General features: G+C 41.6%; 2 protein-coding genes across 3 annotated transcripts; one reads left to right on the top strand and one right to left on the bottom strand.

Annotated features, from left to right (window-relative positions):
* Positions 1-395: 395 nt before the first annotated feature.
* Positions 396-3,347, bottom strand: chtf8 (CTF8, chromosome transmission fidelity factor 8 homolog). Its single transcript, XM_084017535.1, has 3 exons — positions 3,235-3,347; positions 2,889-3,012; positions 396-1,823 (listed from the first exon to the last, which is right to left on the bottom strand). The coding sequence occupies exons 1-3, from the start codon at positions 3,252-3,254 to the stop codon at positions 1,542-1,544; spliced, it is 426 nt and encodes a 141-aa protein (XP_083873661.1). The 5' UTR covers positions 3,255-3,347; the 3' UTR covers positions 396-1,541.
* A 59-nt stretch (positions 3,348-3,406) lies between these two features.
* On the top strand, positions 3,407-15,923 carry utp4 (UTP4 small subunit processome component). 2 transcript variants are annotated; one of them, XM_084017645.1, is made up of 17 exons: positions 3,407-3,492; positions 3,615-3,777; positions 4,335-4,523; positions 4,640-4,724; positions 5,749-5,838; positions 7,983-8,194; positions 8,281-8,452; positions 9,149-9,240; positions 9,726-9,822; positions 9,922-9,986; positions 10,876-10,992; positions 11,696-11,852; positions 12,364-12,470; positions 12,558-12,653; positions 13,748-13,933; positions 15,032-15,142; positions 15,686-15,923. In XM_084017645.1, the coding sequence occupies exons 2-17, from the start codon at positions 3,619-3,621 to the stop codon at positions 15,800-15,802; spliced, it is 2,052 nt and encodes a 683-aa protein (XP_083873771.1). In that variant the 5' UTR covers positions 3,407-3,492; positions 3,615-3,618; the 3' UTR covers positions 15,803-15,923. The 2 variants fall into 2 exon arrangements, with proteins under 2 accessions (XP_083873771.1, XP_083873772.1); XM_084017646.1 differs by having other exon boundaries at positions 3,414-3,471; positions 15,686-15,920.
* The last annotated feature ends 1,375 nt before the right edge of the window (positions 15,924-17,298 follow it).

Genomic DNA, 17,298 nt, shown 5'->3' with positions numbered 1-17,298 from the left:
AACATGGGTATGGCCTACTTTTTATTTCATTTTTCTAAATACAGAATCAGAATTAGAGAAACTGTTAATCCCCACTGGGAAATGGCTTTGTTGATGTGAATGATGGCTGTATTTCATTGAGTCAGATCTGTGAGTTGATAGACTAGATAGAAGTAAGAATTGAACAGTCACAGTTTACATTGGGGACTCTACTGACGGCTCATCCCAAACAGTGCCCAAAGGTAAACTGCATGCAGATGTCTGATCAATGATAACAGTGCCATCTGGTGGACACATTGTGTGTGTCCGTTTATTATAGATTGAAGCTGCTGTTCTCCAATAGTCTTTCTTTGTTTTTGTATATATTGTTTTCCATCCACAATGTGATTCTTGTCACTGTACATAGGCCTTTTAAACATGCTTATTTTATTTTTATTTATTTATTTATTTTTTACAGATCTCAGGAAAAAAAACGTTCATTCAGACTAAAGAGCCTCATTAAAGTATCTCCCAGAAACAGTTCTGGTAAAAAAGTTGACAGTGTTGATCAATTTTAGAACAAATTAATAATCAACCTGCTCGTAAAGTCCGGTCCAGAGGCCTGTATAGTTCAACATACCCAGATATCTTCAGGTTATCTGGTTTAATTAATAACTGTGATCACTAACCAGACTTCCTTAGTTAGCACATGGGGCGGAGTTTACAGAATGTGACCAATCACAAACATGGCAAGTCCACTGTCAGCAGAACAGCATATCTTATAAACGAAGTGTAAACTATAACCATAAACAAAAACGAAGATGTTAATAGACTTCTAATATCACTGACCATCTAAATCCGACTAGAATTACATTTGCGTAGTATCTGAAATTAATGTGGTCTGATACATATTCTAATAGAATAGGAGATACTTTATTCATCCCCTTTAGGACAATATTGCATGGAGGACAATTTTAGACCCAACAGCGTGAAACAGACTATTATGAATATAAAAACACAATTCAAAGCGGTCTTATAATGGAAAAGAAACATAGAAGTAACAGTAAGTAACACAGAGTGATGCAGGACTCAGAGGCTCTGTTCATATATGCATATCATATATTCTCTTATGAGTTTTGTATTTCAGAGAATATATAATGTGAATATATGAACAGAGAATACATATGAATATATGAACAGAAAATATATTATGATTTACATCCCCGGGACAGAAAGAATAAGGCTTAAATATTGCCATAACGCCAGAATACATGTAGGCAACACATTAATTTAATATAATACCACATGGCGATAATTCTAGTCAGTGATATTAATAAGTCTATTAATTTACACATTAACACAATCAGTGATTTATTACCAGCTGTCCTTTAAACGCTCCAGAGTAGGTCAGGTGTGCAGCATCAGTTACCATGGTGATCAAACCTGTAAGAAGTGAACCCCAGTCCAGGGACTGAAAACCCAAAGTTAAACCTGAAGATACCTCACCAGGACTGTGGTGAGACAGGGTCAGTTTGTCACCATCACACAGACGACCTCTGACCCAGCGAGGACACGCCGTCATGCTACACCTTCTTGGGTACATTGGTGATGATGGGTTTGGGGCGGGTCTTAAAGATCAGCTTCCGTTTGATGAGGGCAGACACAGAGTAAGAGGTGGAGGTGGTTCCTTGCTGGTCCGTTTCCATGGGCACCTGTGTGACGTCATCACCGTTACCATCGTTGTCATGGCTGCCCAGGCTATCCTGCATATGGCTGGAATGCTTGAGGAGGACAGCCAAGGGTTTCTCCAGTTTGACCTGCTTTCCATATAGAATATGGTGTCCTACAATAAGCACTGGCACCCCCTGGTGGAGGGAGAAAGACGGAACAAGTAAATAAGGGATGACAAGGAAAGGATCTGCATACATGTAGGGATGCTGAAGGATGTTAGTGTGCACATCGGGATAAAAAACACCCACAATAAGTTGTCTAGCTCACCATCATGGAAGAGAAGTGAAAAATTGAGCCTGAAAAAGGGAGACCGTCTGATTCGTGGTCGTCTCATTTTTTTTCCACTTAAAAAGACGTGTCTTATCTGTGATGCAAGAATAATATTTGTTTCTAAACAAAATGTTAAGTGACTGCAGTGTGTTTTAGTGACATTTTAAGAGTTTTTAAGCATATTTTGATGATGATCGGATAATATCGTGAATCGCAATGATCTTGGCTAGATAATGGTGATATTAAATTGTTCACATCATGCCATGTCTTCAAGGTTCATTCCAATATGTTTTGAGAATGAGAATAACCGCTGCATCAGCTGATCACAGCTGGATCAGTCGGCTCTAACAGCTGGAGAGTGGAGTTTGTATTAATACTAATAAAGACACTGGCAGAGGAGCAATGTTTTCTCTCTGTAGTCTGTTACCTGTTTAACAAACATTCTGTATTTCTATTGGCCGGATGCCTTTATGTTATTTATTATGTATTTGTGTCTGTATGATTTACTGATTCATTAGTATAAATGTTTTGGGGAAAATTTAAATGATGTAACTCAAATCAAAAGGTGACGCTCAGGAATCACCAGCCTCATGTGACTGAATATGATGATAAATTATGTAAAACGTGTTTCTTACTGACAGACAGCCTCGACGCTCTCTGACTGTTATTATATATCAATAAAAGTTAATGGAGGAAATAATAGATCATGACAAGAGACATCTTTCTAGTAAATGATAAAGTTATTATGGTCTCTTTGTTGTTCGGACCCACAATCAACTCAGATGTTTAACTCGACGGTGAATCAGAAATCAAATATATAGCCTGTAGAGATTCACTTGAGTTTAATCAGACATCTGAGTATCTTGAGTATCTCTAAAACTGAGTTTGTGTGAGAAAAGCACCAGTGTGCTGCTCAGTCTGTCGTGTACCTCTTTGGTGTAGAGCAGGTCTCCCATCACATTTCCTGCCAGACCAGAGTTGTGTCTGGAAACCACCTCTCCCTGCAGCTCGACCAGCAGCCATTCTGGAGGACTGCTGCCATCCACACTGCTTCTGCAGGAGCAGGCAATGACACACACCAACATCATGTAAACAGTGGTGCAGTACATGTACTACACCAACATCATGTAAACAGTGGTGCAGTACATATGTATATGTACTACACCAACATCATGTTAACAGTGGTGCAGTACATATGTATATGTATAGCTGTGATCGGCTCCAGACATTATAAAACAAAGTTAGTTTGTCGGTAGATAAATACAGCTATCTTACCGTATGACTATCTGAACCATTGTCCCGCGTTCACATGAAAACGATGCCGACTCAACCGGCCTGTTAACTAACGCCGGTGTTTACAGACTGTAGTATTTCCCGCGCTGTGCGTGCGCTCAGTGTGATGACGTAGTTCCGGCTCGTCGCGCCTGTTTGGTTGATTCACTACCGGTTCAAAGGTCCTCAACGTGGTTCAGAACGCTTTCCAGCGCGTGGAGTTAAAGCAACGGTAGTTTGGTGAGCCTACGGAAGCAGCGGGTAAACACAACGCTGTAAACTGACTGTAAACACGCGACTCAAAGGACTAGATAGTTGGCATTACATGTGTTTAACTGGCCGTCTCGCTTTAATCAGCTGCCTGTTTGTGTTTCTCTCCACAGAAACATGGGGGAGTTCCGGGTGCACCGCGTCCGCTTCTTCGACTACATGCCCGCCGCTATCCGAGCCATGGCGTTCAACAGCCGCACCGAGCGGCTCGCTGTGGCCCGGGCCGACGGAGCTCTGGAGCTCTTCAACTTCGCTGACAACTACTACCAAGAAAAGGTAACTATTCTAGATAAAACACACACACACACACACACACACACACACACACACACACACACACACACACACACACACACACAGAGGTTTCTGGAAGCCAACGCTTACTTTTAAAATGCTTGTTTTCTGAATTGAGTCTGGTAGGATGGATGCTAGGCTATGCTAACGTTGTAGCTCCATCAACACTGAAACCAACGTCATCTAGACATAAATACGGCAGTAACCTTGTTGTTTGTACCATAGGCAGTCTCTGGTTTATACACATAGTCTGGTCTGGTCTCTGGACTAATATAAGACATGTTTTTTATCCTGTATTTTTAAAATCAGGCTCTGTTTTTTATGTCTCTACTATGATAGTGAGCCATACAGCTTTTTATGTCACCTTGAAGATACTTACGATTATCCTGATAATGGAAATTCATCACGATTTTAGCGTGAACGTAGATTAAAATCCCATCCTGCCCCACGATCCCTAGTGTGGCTTGAGGGCAACTACTTGGAACTGGAGGTGAGATTTTCAGGATGACTTCCAGACCTGTTTTGATTTTGATGCACAGGTCATCCCAGGACAGGATGGCAGGGCTGTCGAGGCTCTCTGTTGGGTGGGCCGGCGTCTCTTCAGTGCCGGTTTGAATGGCGAGATCACGGAGTATGACCTGGAGAACCTGAGGCCCAGGTACACAATGGAGGCCTATGGAGGACCAATCTGGACCATCAGTGGCAACAGCAAGGGAAACCTGCTCGCGGTCAGTCAAGTCCTCGTGGTTATTAGATTTAATCTATGCCTGATGCTAAAATTCTTCTGCCCAGGCTAATGAGCCTCATCTTAAATCAGTCATTGAGTGGATGGTTTCATTCTCAGGTCGGTTGTGAGGATGGGACAGTGAAGATGTTTGAAATACTAGAGGAGAGGATTCAGTTTCAAAGAAACCTCGACAGGCAAAAAGGTAAGAACAAGCTGATTCAGAAGTGTTTTCTGCTTTCAAAATGAAGTTATATTCATAATACATGTCACCAATTTCCTTTTTGGTTATAAGCTTATTGGTGAAGCGTCCAAAATGTAACTTCCATCATATCGCAAATGAGGAAACATGAAAAACTTTTTTGATAGAGAACCTAGAAAAAGGATAAATGATTAATTCATGCTGGTATGAATGATGTTCAGGAGGGACCACCGATGTGGGTTTGTGCTTTTAGTTAGGTTAGTTTACTGGTGACATTTGTTGTGGAAGAGGGTGGGACATTTTGGACCCGCCTACGAGTTTGGGTGCTTTCACATCTGACCTGTTGGGTTTGGTTAAAACAAACGCAGGCCCACTGTTCCTTTGGCCTGCTGTGAAAGAGTATAGCACAGTATATTGGTACTGAGACTTTGTGGAAGGGTGCAGCATTGGCTGTGAAAGAGCCCATTAAAGAGGGGCAGATCCACAAATTTAGTTTCACCTTTTGTTAAAATCGCGGCCTGTAACCCCTCCATTCCAGTTTGTTCATTGTCACTTGTTCCTTAACATGTTCAAATAGTTGAGCTGAAAAGGGTAAAAAAGTTTAAAAAATTACAATTAAAAAATAAATGTATTCATGGCATGATGTGATGATGAGCAGTCATGAGGATTTGTTGCAACCACTAGCGAACCGGACACTTAGGTGTAACATGTCATTCTTCTTTATTTGGATGCAATCATTTGCTTTCTGGCTAATTTAGATAGAAGTATAGATGGCGCTTCATTATCAAGTGGATCTTCTCCATGATCAATGGCTTCCTCCTGGAAATATCTGTGATTTCACTGCCTGTCTGAGTCGCATCGGTAGGGGAGTATCTGGAGAGATCTCCTCTGTTAGACAGGTTAACTTCTTCTCCTCCATGTTGGTGTTGTGGATTGATTTGATTGGCTAGGAAAAGGTTACACACATGTGATACACTTAGCTAAATGTTGTGTGTATGTATTCATTTAGTTTTATGTGATCCCTTAGGTCGTATTATCTCTCTCTCCTGGCATCCCTCCGGTACACTGATTGCTGCTGGCATGATGGACATGATCCGGATCTTTGATGCTGAGACGGGTAAGCAGATACAACTTGATCCTAGGGCTGCTCGATTGATCACATTTTAATGTAATTTACGATTTTGGCTTCCAACGATTATGACGACAAGATAATAAAATGATTATTTTGCCGCATTCCGTTTCGCAATGATGCTCTCGTTTTGTTAGAGCATGATTACGTTATAAATCCAGCACACGTGTCGTAATACGACACACGCATGGCTTGATGTTGTTTTCAAGGAGCGCCGTCTCAAGTCATCACAAGAGAGAACAACACAGAAACATGGCTGAACCTTTACTGACAAGTCACGTCTGCACGGAGACACAGCATTTTTATTATAAAAGTACAGATCAGGTTCGGCGCCCAAGACTGTGGCATCCGTGTTTAGTTCAGCTGGAGTAGTTACTAGAGTTGGGCGGTATCCAAATTTTGATACCGTCAAACCTCCTCCCTATTTTACCCCGGTATACGGGATTACCGTGACTAATTAAAAATTATGACGTAAGGCTCAGACGACGTCATCAAACTCATTAGAGTTTATCTTCTCTGCCCGAGCCCGGCCTGAACCGGGCCTAGCCTTCTCCCCTTATCTGAGGAGAAGGCTAGGCATAAACATTAAATATTATTGGTTATATGTTTAGCAGGGTAGGTCTACGTAAGAAATGTGTACAAAGTAAAAAAAAATAAGACGCTACACATAGTGCGCACGCATCATTCATAACAGTTCTGCTCTGTGCAGCTAAATCGAAGAATAAAGGAGTTGCGCTAAAGTGCAACATGGAACTTGGAGACATAAAGGATAAATTAAAAACAGGACCAGTGTTTCCCCTAGAATTTTTTTCAGGCCCGGTGGTACCCACCGAAAAAACCCTATACAGACGAGACGTGTGGGATGGTGTATTGGTGCAGTTGGATTAAGTCAGGTGGCACAGCAAGCAGTCTGCAATTCTGCAATTATTATATTTGCATTCAACATTTTTGTTCAACCAGAGTGTATTCAAGGTTTTCAAGGATTCAAGGAGAGAGTGACTTATTAAGGTGCCGGTTGATGGAAATGATCCAAAATTAGGGGCTGGAAAAATATGGCTGGAAAATGAGGAGCATCACATTAATAGCTACAGATACTGTAAAACACTACAACGACATATGAGTGCATATATTGTCTTATTTTATCAAGTAAAATCTAAGTTATAGGTTTACTCAACAGCCTAATAGTTCATAGAAATTCAGGTAGAAATAGGTTAACTCAGAGTTCCACAGCTTATCAAAAACAATCCTTATTTTATTAACATAGGCTGCCTAAGGGTGCCATCAGTAGCGTGCCTCGTAGTGTTGTCACGATACCAACATTTTGGTACCGGTACCAACATGTGTTTCGGTACATTTCGATACTTTTTCAAATAAAAAGTGAACGCAAAAAATGTCATTACTGACTTTATTTTAATAGAAAATCTTAGAACAATTCTGCAGCCATTCTCCTCTCCGTGCTTCTCTCTCTCTCTCTCTCTCTCTCTCTCTCTCTCTCTCTCTCTCGCGCTCTCTCTCGCGCGCTCTCTCCAAGCTTTCCTCCTGCTCCGTTTGTTGCTCCAGTCCACGCTGCTCGCTAACTTGCTAGCGGTTTCCTCCGGCTTGCTTGCTTTTTCCTTTTATCTCTCCAAGCTGCGGCTCGCTCCTCGTCCTCTCAGCTGTAGTTACAACGCGGTGATGTCACGTGGCGAGTTCGCCGCGCTGTTGCGGGCGCTGCCGGCGGCGGTACCGTTTTAAATGCCTCAGTACCCCGGTACCAAATTAGTACCGGTATACCGTGCAACCCTAGTGCCTCGGCACGATTGCCGGTTCCGGTCCGGTTCTGCTCACACCACGAGTCTGAAGAGTGCAACAGCTTATCAAAATACAGTGTAAACTCCGTGTTTTCAAAGTAGAAAGCGACATCGTGGTGGTTTAACGAGGCAGAGCGGCATCAGAACTACATCAAGCGCGTAAAGTACACGAAGAAGAACATAGAGGGAGCGCGCGGCTAGGATTGTTGCGGCCGCGGGTCTTGCGGAGCAAGTCTACTGTGCTGCGCGGAGGCGCTCCTAATGTAAATCATTATTGATTTATAAATTAATTCAATTTACTTTTAAAAAATATTTTGTTTCCTTTTTTTTTTTAAACTTCAGGCCGTGCCACACACAGACTGCTGGTGGAGAGAGGTGCCAGAGCTTCCAAGAGTCAAGAGGTGGTGGTTTGGAGCGTTGTCTTCCTTTCTGACCACACGATCATCAGCGGTGACTCTGCAGGAAAGGTCCAGGTCTGGGACGGACTCACGGGCACCCTGGTCAGAACTCACCTGGTCACCAAGTGGGACGTTCTGGCTCTGTCTGTTTCACATGTAAGTGAAACACATTTCACGTCCTTAATGGCAGGCAGCTTTTGGGACAAATCCCCAGAGAATCGGTCTTTCTTTCTATTGAACAGGATGAGAGCAGTTTGTTAGCTGGGACATCTGAGGGCACGGTCGTCCAGTTTCAGTTCATCTCCTCGACTGTTGACCAGCAGGATAAAGAATGGGTCCGAACCAGGACCTTTAAAAACCACTCGCATGATGTGAGGGCGCTCGTCCACACTGAAACCGCTGTGGTGTCTGGAGGTCAGTGTGTGTATGAGTGTGTCTGTGTGTGTGTGTGTGTGTGTGTGTGTGTATATATGTATATATATATATATATATATATATATATATATATATATATATATATATATATATATATATATATGTAATATATATATATATATATGTAATATATATATATATATATGTAATTATAACTGCAGTGTTAGCATAGCCTAGCACTCATAAATCCAGACTCCATTCAGAAAACAAGCATTTAAAAAGTTGTTTGCTTGTCGTCTTGCAGACAGCCCTAACACAGCATGACTTCACACCTTTTACAAATTGTCGTCATGTGGTTGTTTTAGCATCCTTTTATCTGTTATTAAATCACAGGTAAATAATTTATTTTGGGTTCATCCAGCTGTAGTAAACCAGCCGACCAATGTCTTGCTAGATCCAGTGAATACAGCTTGGTGAAGTTCACCGAGCACCTCCGGATGTTATGAACTCAGACAGGATGGCGTTTGGTATCCCGGTGTATCTGAGACTTCACATGTACAAAGCAGTAGTTATTTCAGCCATGATGGATGAAACCCGGTTGGTGTAGACACAAAGTTAAGCCCCGCCTCTTTCTGCATTTCTAGATGAGAATAAAAACAAATGATGTATTGTATTACACCTTAAATATGACCGTGTCATGTGACGCGAAGCTGATGCTGTTTGTAATCCTGACAGGTATGGACACCCAGCTGGTAGTGCGACCCCTGTTGGACAAAGTGGAAAAGAACACCCAGGAGTCAGCACTGCGCAAAATTGCTTTCCCACATGTGAGTAAATGGCAAAAAATGGCACACCACCTCTCACAATTATATTTATGATCATTTTTTATTGATTGTCTGATGGGTAAAAAAAAAAAGTCTATGAAAAAATGACCCTACTTCTCTCTTGATTTATTATCTCAGTTAAAATTGTAAACGTGAGTTTATGGTCTCTGGTCTTCTTCAATACAGCATGATGTTCATTTAGTCCATTATCATCCATTTACAGTTCAAATCCAAGATGGTGGCGACCAATATGGCCTCAATATGAGGCTTGAGGCTTCAAATTGTAGTCCGCAAACCAACGGATGGTAAACGCAAAGAGGCAATGCTAGTCGATCAGTGTTATAGTGGTGATATGTTCAAGATGTTGTTTAAGAAAGTGCTTTTTCGATGAAGTTCTGCCAGAAAACGAAGAGAGCACCTTTTAAGGCCAATGTAGATCACGATCGTTTCCGTGGTGACCTGCTTACCTCCGTCTGTCTTCCTTGTAGCGAAGCCTCGTATGCTGTGCAAAGAAAGCAGGACTGCTGCTCTTCCAGTTCCCTGATCATTTAGAGCTGTGGAGACTAGGGGACAGCGATGGGCATGGTGAGTAAAACAAACGCACACAATGCATTATAATGCAAGAAAAGCAATGGTGGAGTTGAGTTAGATTGTAATACTTGTTTGTACTGTGTATGATAACAGGGAAGCCTGGTGACAGTCTACCTGTGAAGAGAAGACCAGAGAAACTCATCCAGCTGAAGAGGAAGGTGAGACTGATGTTGTGTGTATCTTTGTTTTACATCAAGACCCCTGAACTCTGTCAGTGGAAACGGATCCCTGCTGTTACCTTCTGTGACAGTAGGTTTGTGTTTTTTTCATCCTACTTCCCTGTCCTTTCCCTCTGACTAGAGTCTCTGCAAAAACAAGTATTTTAATGGAAGCACATTAGGCTGAGTCATTTACAACAAGACCCTAATATGTAGTCAGAGAAAGCCATACCTACATACTTGAGGGGTTATAAAAGCTGTTATTGATAGTTTTGTGGTTAATGGTATAATATGCCACAATTTCTTTAAAAAGTTGATGTATAGAATATGTGGACAAATGGCACCCGACAATGTGACTTCATATTATACCGTTAACACTGATAATAGTCCACGTGGTGTATATTGGGGATTGGACAAAGTTTATAGCGGATTGATATCGTAAATAAAATACATTTTTGAAATGTCACATTTTTAATGTATCCTTTATTTATACAGGGTTATGATTGTATTAGGATTATGCATTTATGATTCATGATCATCTTTTTAAAGATTTGATTGTTTTTCACTTAAATGGGTGTTTTTAAAAAGTATTTTTCTGAAACATGTAATAGATATCTGTATGTATTTTAAGAGTTTTACGCATTATTTGATTATCAGGATAGTATTGTGAATCGCCATTATTTTGGCAGGATAATGCATTTACTATTGTCCCATGCATACAAACAAGACTAATGTACATCCTCACTCTGTTGACCCTCTCCTCTAGTCTTCAGAATGAGACGTATTATTGGCAGACGTCCAGCTCTCTGCTGTTTGCTGCCTGTTACTTCATTGGTTGAGTTTAGGGGATGTTGAAAGACAATCGCTGACTGTGTGCTGACTTCTGCAGGGAGACGATCATATCTGCTGCAGTGCTTTGTCTCCATGTGGAGGCTGGCTGGCGTACTCCACCGTCACCAGTTTCCGTCTTTACAGATTACAGGACAACAACATCAGCGTCGCCAAGGTGGGCTCATCGACTCTGACAGTGCTGCTCTCTCACGCCACTCTCTATTAGTCATTGTTAACTAATCAGTGTATGTAAAGAGAGGTTATGTTTTATGTTCTTCCTTATTTCTGAAAAAACATACGTACCAGTAGTCAAGCGAGAGAGAGAAGTAATGTTTTGATGCCTTCAGGATTTTACCATTAAGTACACACATGATGTTTGTCCATTTAAAAGACTCATTTTGTGGTCTTACTGTTGAAGTATCAGACTTTGAAAATACATAACAATCAAGACATTCCACTCAAAAGTATGGTAAGTGCCGTCTCTCCGTATGTTCGGTACCAGGATGTTACTCACACTCACAAGAGGTAAGATAACGTAACAAATGTGTAACGGCGCTCGGTTAGTCAGCAAGCTAATGTCTGTGTTGGTGACGAGAGCTCCCTGACGGTTTCACCCTGAACTACATCGTACTGAGACTTTCTGTACTTTAACAATTATCTTTTAAATTAACAAACTTCATACGTGGAACTCATGTTTTTTTTGCCCGAAATATGGTCGAGGACAATCAAACCTCCCCAGTTCATTCATTCCAAGTCTGTTTCGAGCTGTATATAATAACGTTCTGAAATATTGAATTTGATTACACCCTCTAAAAGACTGTGCATGTAGGTAATGATGAAGCTTACCCTCTCCATCTTCTTCCTCTTCCTCCGTCCAGGTGTCCAAGCTACCAAAGGGCCTTCGCTCAGCCCACCAGCTCTGCTTCTCCTCGGACTCCTCCAGACTCTTTGCTGCCTCCAGCCATTCTTCAGTCATCGTTGTGTCTCTCAGCCAGCTGGACTGCAGATACCTTCATACCCTCAAACCCAAGTCAGGTGAGTCTGACTCCAGTCTGTAATATTTAGGCTCGTTAGATCAGCTTCACCTCGCCTGTCACAGAATAGTTACATCCGGGTAGATGTGATCTGTAGGCAACCTGTAGTTTTATCTACCACAGTTGATGAGGGAAAGCTGCTAAAAGCAGGAAGACACCACAGTAACGGTAAAAAGCTCTGGTTGAGTTGACGATAACGTTACTCACACCATCACCATTTATCAGAACACTTGGTTGATAATTAAAGCTGCGCTGGTGTTTTCCTTGTTCCTTGGATGGAGTTCTGCTGATACAGCAGCTCAGAGCGAGCTGCTCGTGTCTTGCTTTCAAACTTATTTTGTTGACTCCTTCCTTCTCGTTAGCCATGCTAGCTAAATCCTGGACCTGTTCGACCGCTGTAAACTGTCCTCTTGTGGATCCATTCAGTCCTCTAGCAGTCTTATTACCTTATTAACCCAGCATCCTAGCAGCCTTCTGTTCTTCAGTGTATGACCAGTCTGTGTGACCTCCAGGCTCCAGGCAGCCAGTCCACCTGCTGTTTGCCAGTGAGGATGGCAAATGGCTCGCGACAGCAAACACAGACTGTGAGATCCATGTCTTCAACCTTGAGAAGTCACAGGTTTGAGCTGATTTATTTATTTGGTAAATTTTGAATTCGTAGCCGAAGCGACAACAGTAAACTCCCATCGTCTCTGTGTGTTTGCAGCTCCATTGTACTGTTCCAGTGTACAGCTCATGTCCCACTGCCATAGCGATCCACCCAGCAACCAGTAACCTTGTTGTGGTGCATGCTGACCAGCAGGTAAACACTGCATTTCTTTTCTTCACACCCAGTTATTTTATAATAAACTGTCATGTGGGGGTACGGGACGATTTGAACATTTCATGTCATAATCTCTTGTGATTCATGATATTATCTCTACAACTATAACACAACACAAACTCTTAAATGCCACGAACACATACTGGAATGGTCCTCATTTAATCCCTTTGCATTTAGTCAAGAAACAATTTTTTTCTATTGTGTCACAGTCAAGTCAAGTCGAACTTTATTTGTATAGCACATTTAAAAACAGCCACAGTTGAGGTGCTGAACAAGCATAAGATAAACTACAATTAGCCCAATAAATATATATAAATGTTCCTATGTTACCTGCTGTTTTTATGACTCGTAGACTGTTCCAGAGAATAGAGGCGGCCATTGTTTTTGTGTCTGGTTCTGGGGACATCTGCATCTGATTGGTTGACATCAGTGCTCTAAATGGAGGATAACGATGTAGAATAGTTCTGCTCAATAAGGTGGTGCCAGTCCATTTAAACCTTTAAAAACAAGCAACAAAATCTTGTGTGTGCCGACTTCTGCAGGGAGACGAGGTTCGACAGTCGGTCGGAGCCTCCTCTCATCACCCTGGAATAAGATTTCCCTTAAATTTCCCTTCCCTTTTTAAAAATAGGAACCACAACCCTGGTCTGCCACTCCGTGGGCAAAAATCAATTTTCCAGTTAAAGGGTATGGTTAAAACCGTCAAGATCTAAACGTGTTTAATACATTCTAATACTGGTTAAATAACTAGATAACAGCCTAAACATGATGGATCAGTTGCAGATGTGCTGACTGTTGAACATCCTTTTTAAGTGAGAAACAAATATTATTGAATACTACATAAATGAAATCAATCAAATGCATTTTTGTATGATAGTGAGGTAGATTACTTTTTCAAGTTATTTGTGACGATAATTCCTGGAAAAAGAGAAATTCTCCACGATCAACTTACAAATACAATCCTATATCGTCCTCCGTTTACAACAATACAGGAACAACATAAGTGGTCTCACAAAAATTTAAATTGAGGTTTTGTTACAGACTGTATTTTCTGTTTCACGTACATGTTGCAGATCTTCGAGTACTGTCTGGTGAAGAAGGAGTACACGGAGTGGAGTCGGAAGCTGCAGAAGCGAGGACTGCACTCTCTGTGGTTGGAGCGGGACACACCCATCACCCACGTCACCTTCAATCCTAAAAACCCAGCTCACATCATTCTGCATGACATGTTCATGTTCTGCATCATTGACCAGAGCCTGGTATGTGAACGCATTTAAAAAATCCCATCATAGATCCAGACGGTGCTCTTGCTATGACGCTGTCTTGATGTGATGTGTTGTAGTGACCAGCAGACGCCACCAGAGGTCGTCTCTATCGTGTAACAGGATGCTGAGCTCACAAAAGCCCTTTTTACACAGACGATTCCGGCATAGTGGCGGAAAGGCGAGTCAAATATGCTGCGAACGCACCGTTTCTATAGCACTTAGCTTTGGGCCGTAACAGCGTAATGGCGTCTGCGTTTACAAAGCAGCCCGGCTTTGCGGAATAAGTGAGATGTCGTCTCGCATATTTACACGACTCTCCAACCGCGAGTAAAGTTGCTGCATCATAAACATGTCGATGCGTAGAACGGTCGATCGTTTTATCTTCTTTGGATCTACTCTTTGAGCTCGTTAAAACCACCAGCGGTGTGTCGCCCTGGTAACGCGTCTTCACTACGTCACGTCTTTTCCTCCTCGGGTGCTCGCTCTGTTCACAAAGAACTCGTCTCTCTTTTGATGCGGCTCTGTGACGACCTCTGTTGCCATCTCAGGCGTAACATTCCGTCACCCCTTTCCGTCTCGGCATTTACACCGGGGGGGGGGGGGGGGGGGGGGGGAGGCGGCAGAATAAAGGGTGATACTCCCTCAACGAAAAGGCAGTGTAAAAGTGGCTAAAGGTGGAGACTCTGTGTTTCCATCTTATGTTGCCTTTAAAATGTATATTTGATAGTCAGGATGTCAGTTCTTTCTAATTTAGAAAATAAAACACAAATTGATGTGACGGACGAGAGGCTGCTTTTACTCGGTGGTACACTGACTCACATTTCCACAGGCTGTATCCATCCAGTTTAGTGTTGTGCTGTTAATGTATTTTTTGTTTCCCGTTGGCTTTGCTGAAGTGTATTGCTGCATTTTGATCAGGTTAGGAGTGCAGCCACTCGTCAGCTGAGAGTGGTACATTGGTACCCACTGTGTGTGTGGTCGAGGGAGAGAGGGAGGGAATATGAGATGACCAGTAGGTTATAGCTGTGAGTGTATCGATGTAGTTTCCAGGTGATTCTGATGCTCTGTTCCTGTGTTTGTTTCCACATGCAGCCCCTCCCTGAAGCAAAGACTCTGCTGTACAATCAGATGACACTGAGGAGTCTTCCCGAGCCGGAGAGGATCAAACACAACCACGCCTTTAAGATATGCAAACATTTCCAGGTAACATACTTGGAAAACTGCTGCCCTGCTTTTAAGTGTGTTTTCTGACCAAAAACCGTACAGAGCGCTGCATTGATGTTGTGTTTAACCCTCTGAAGCCCAAAACCTGCCGGCTTATTTTCCTATTCAAAATAGCCAAAATTACACAACCTATTATAACCAGAAGTATTGTTGGATTTTCATTGGCTCTTAAACACGTGTCGCAAATGCTTCTTTGCTCAGCAACCAAATGGAAGCTTAAAATTGTGGTTTTTATTCTACATATTTATTAAAACAATATAAATAATATATATTAAAGGATACATACGTACTGCACAAAACAGCCTTTTTTAACTCCCACATTGGATTAACATGACGGGAGCCAGAGCCTGTAAGGTCAGAGGGTTAAGGCACTGGTGAGAAAGAAATGATCCTCAAAGTAACGGATGAAGGCCTTTTTAAAAGCTTTAATACAAAGGTAGCAAGTGACAAGCGTTTTATTTATTTGATCTCCCCCATCAAGCTTACTGTTGTCCTTTGTTCTCCTAATATTCTGCCCCACAGCACCTGATGTGTGTGAGATTACTGGAGGACCATTCTCTGGTTGTAGTGGAGCGCCCCCTGCTGGACATCATGTCTCAGCTGCCTGCACCTGTCCGCCAAAAGAAGTTTGCTACATAAATGAAGTGAAGGCGTCTCAGCTCGGATGTCATAGATTTTTAACATGCTGTAACAAGTTCATGTTTCACCAATTTGTAAAAAAAATAAAAATGCCTTAAGTAATAAACGGAACAGTTATTGTGGTTTGACTGAGAAGTATATGGAATTTATTGATAAAAATTCCCATTTTTAATGTTCGTTGCAAATGGTTTTGTATACAAACATACATCATTACTGACTGCATTCACATGGAATGAAACAATGAATGACCCTCAACTGGAATAGGTTCAGTAATTTAAAGTGGATTACACATGACTCATAACCATATAAATCATTATATAAAATGAACAAAAAAAATAGCACCCGCAACACGTGTACTTGAATCTATTGCCCCGTGCGGCTTTGATTTGGGGTTGGTTCAGTCTCAATGAATGAAGGAGTCACAAATGTATTTTGTGATTTATATATAAATGACTCTTCTCACAAATACATTTCTGATCCACACAAATGTGTCGTTTTAAATAAATGTAATATAAATCCATAAATATATGAATTAAAAAAATATTTGCAATTTTCATCAAAAATTTATTTGTATGTTGTTACATTTATATACAAACTGTTGAACTTGAATTTAAAAGACGCTTTTCATTTGTGAACTTGTTTGCATTTGTTCGTGAACTGGTCTGTATTTATTTGTGGATTTTTGAGACTCTCCTGATGTGTCTGGATTCACAAATGCGTTTTTTTCAACAAGGAGCTCTCTGTAGCCAATCAGATGCCTCCCTCGTTTTCAGCCAATCACATGACTGCATTTCCACGAGGGGTACCTCACCATGGCCAGAGCACAGCTTTTTCTCTGCGCATTTTGCGTTGCTTTTCAGTAAAAGAAATAAGAACAAAAAGTATTTAAAAAAAGTGATTTTATTCTCTCTCTAGCCAACGTTAGCTTGTTTGTAGCTAGCTAACTCCATTAGCTAGCTAACATTAGCTAGATCTTATAGTCAGCACTTTGAAACCAATGTAGTAAGCAATTTACCTATTAGTTATTATGGTTTGCTTGTAACTTATTTTTGCATGCATTAACAACAGGTAAGCTTTAGCAAGCAAATGACAGATACAGTTATGTTTTCTGATGTTAGTAGGATCATATAATGCTAGCTAAGTTAGCTTATGCTCCGTTGTCTAAAAGCATTATGGCTAACTAGTTAGCTAGCGCAAAATGCGCAGAGAAAAAGCTGTGCTCTGGCCATGGTGAGGTACCCCCAGAGCTGCAAACTTGTCGCTTTTCGGCGACAATCGCCGTTTTCTTGGTCAATTTGGTCATTCACGTGGATCGTGTAGAACCGGAGAGTTTTCTTTTTGGGGGGGGGGGGGGTCCAGAATTGCGAACAATTATTGGATCATTCTTATAATTGACATTTCTCTGGGCCAATCGGAATCTCAGCACTTGCTTCAGAATCTTTCTTATAATTGACATTTCTCTGAGCCAATCGGAATCTTGAAGCACACAGCGCCAA

Source organism: Eutrigla gurnardus, assembly GCF_963514095.1.
Source record: "Eutrigla gurnardus genome assembly, chromosome: 9".
NCBI lineage: Eukaryota > Metazoa > Chordata > Actinopteri > Perciformes > Triglidae > Eutrigla > Eutrigla gurnardus.
Note: the sequence above shows the minus strand (reverse complement) of the source record. Positions and strands in the feature narration are given on the sequence as shown.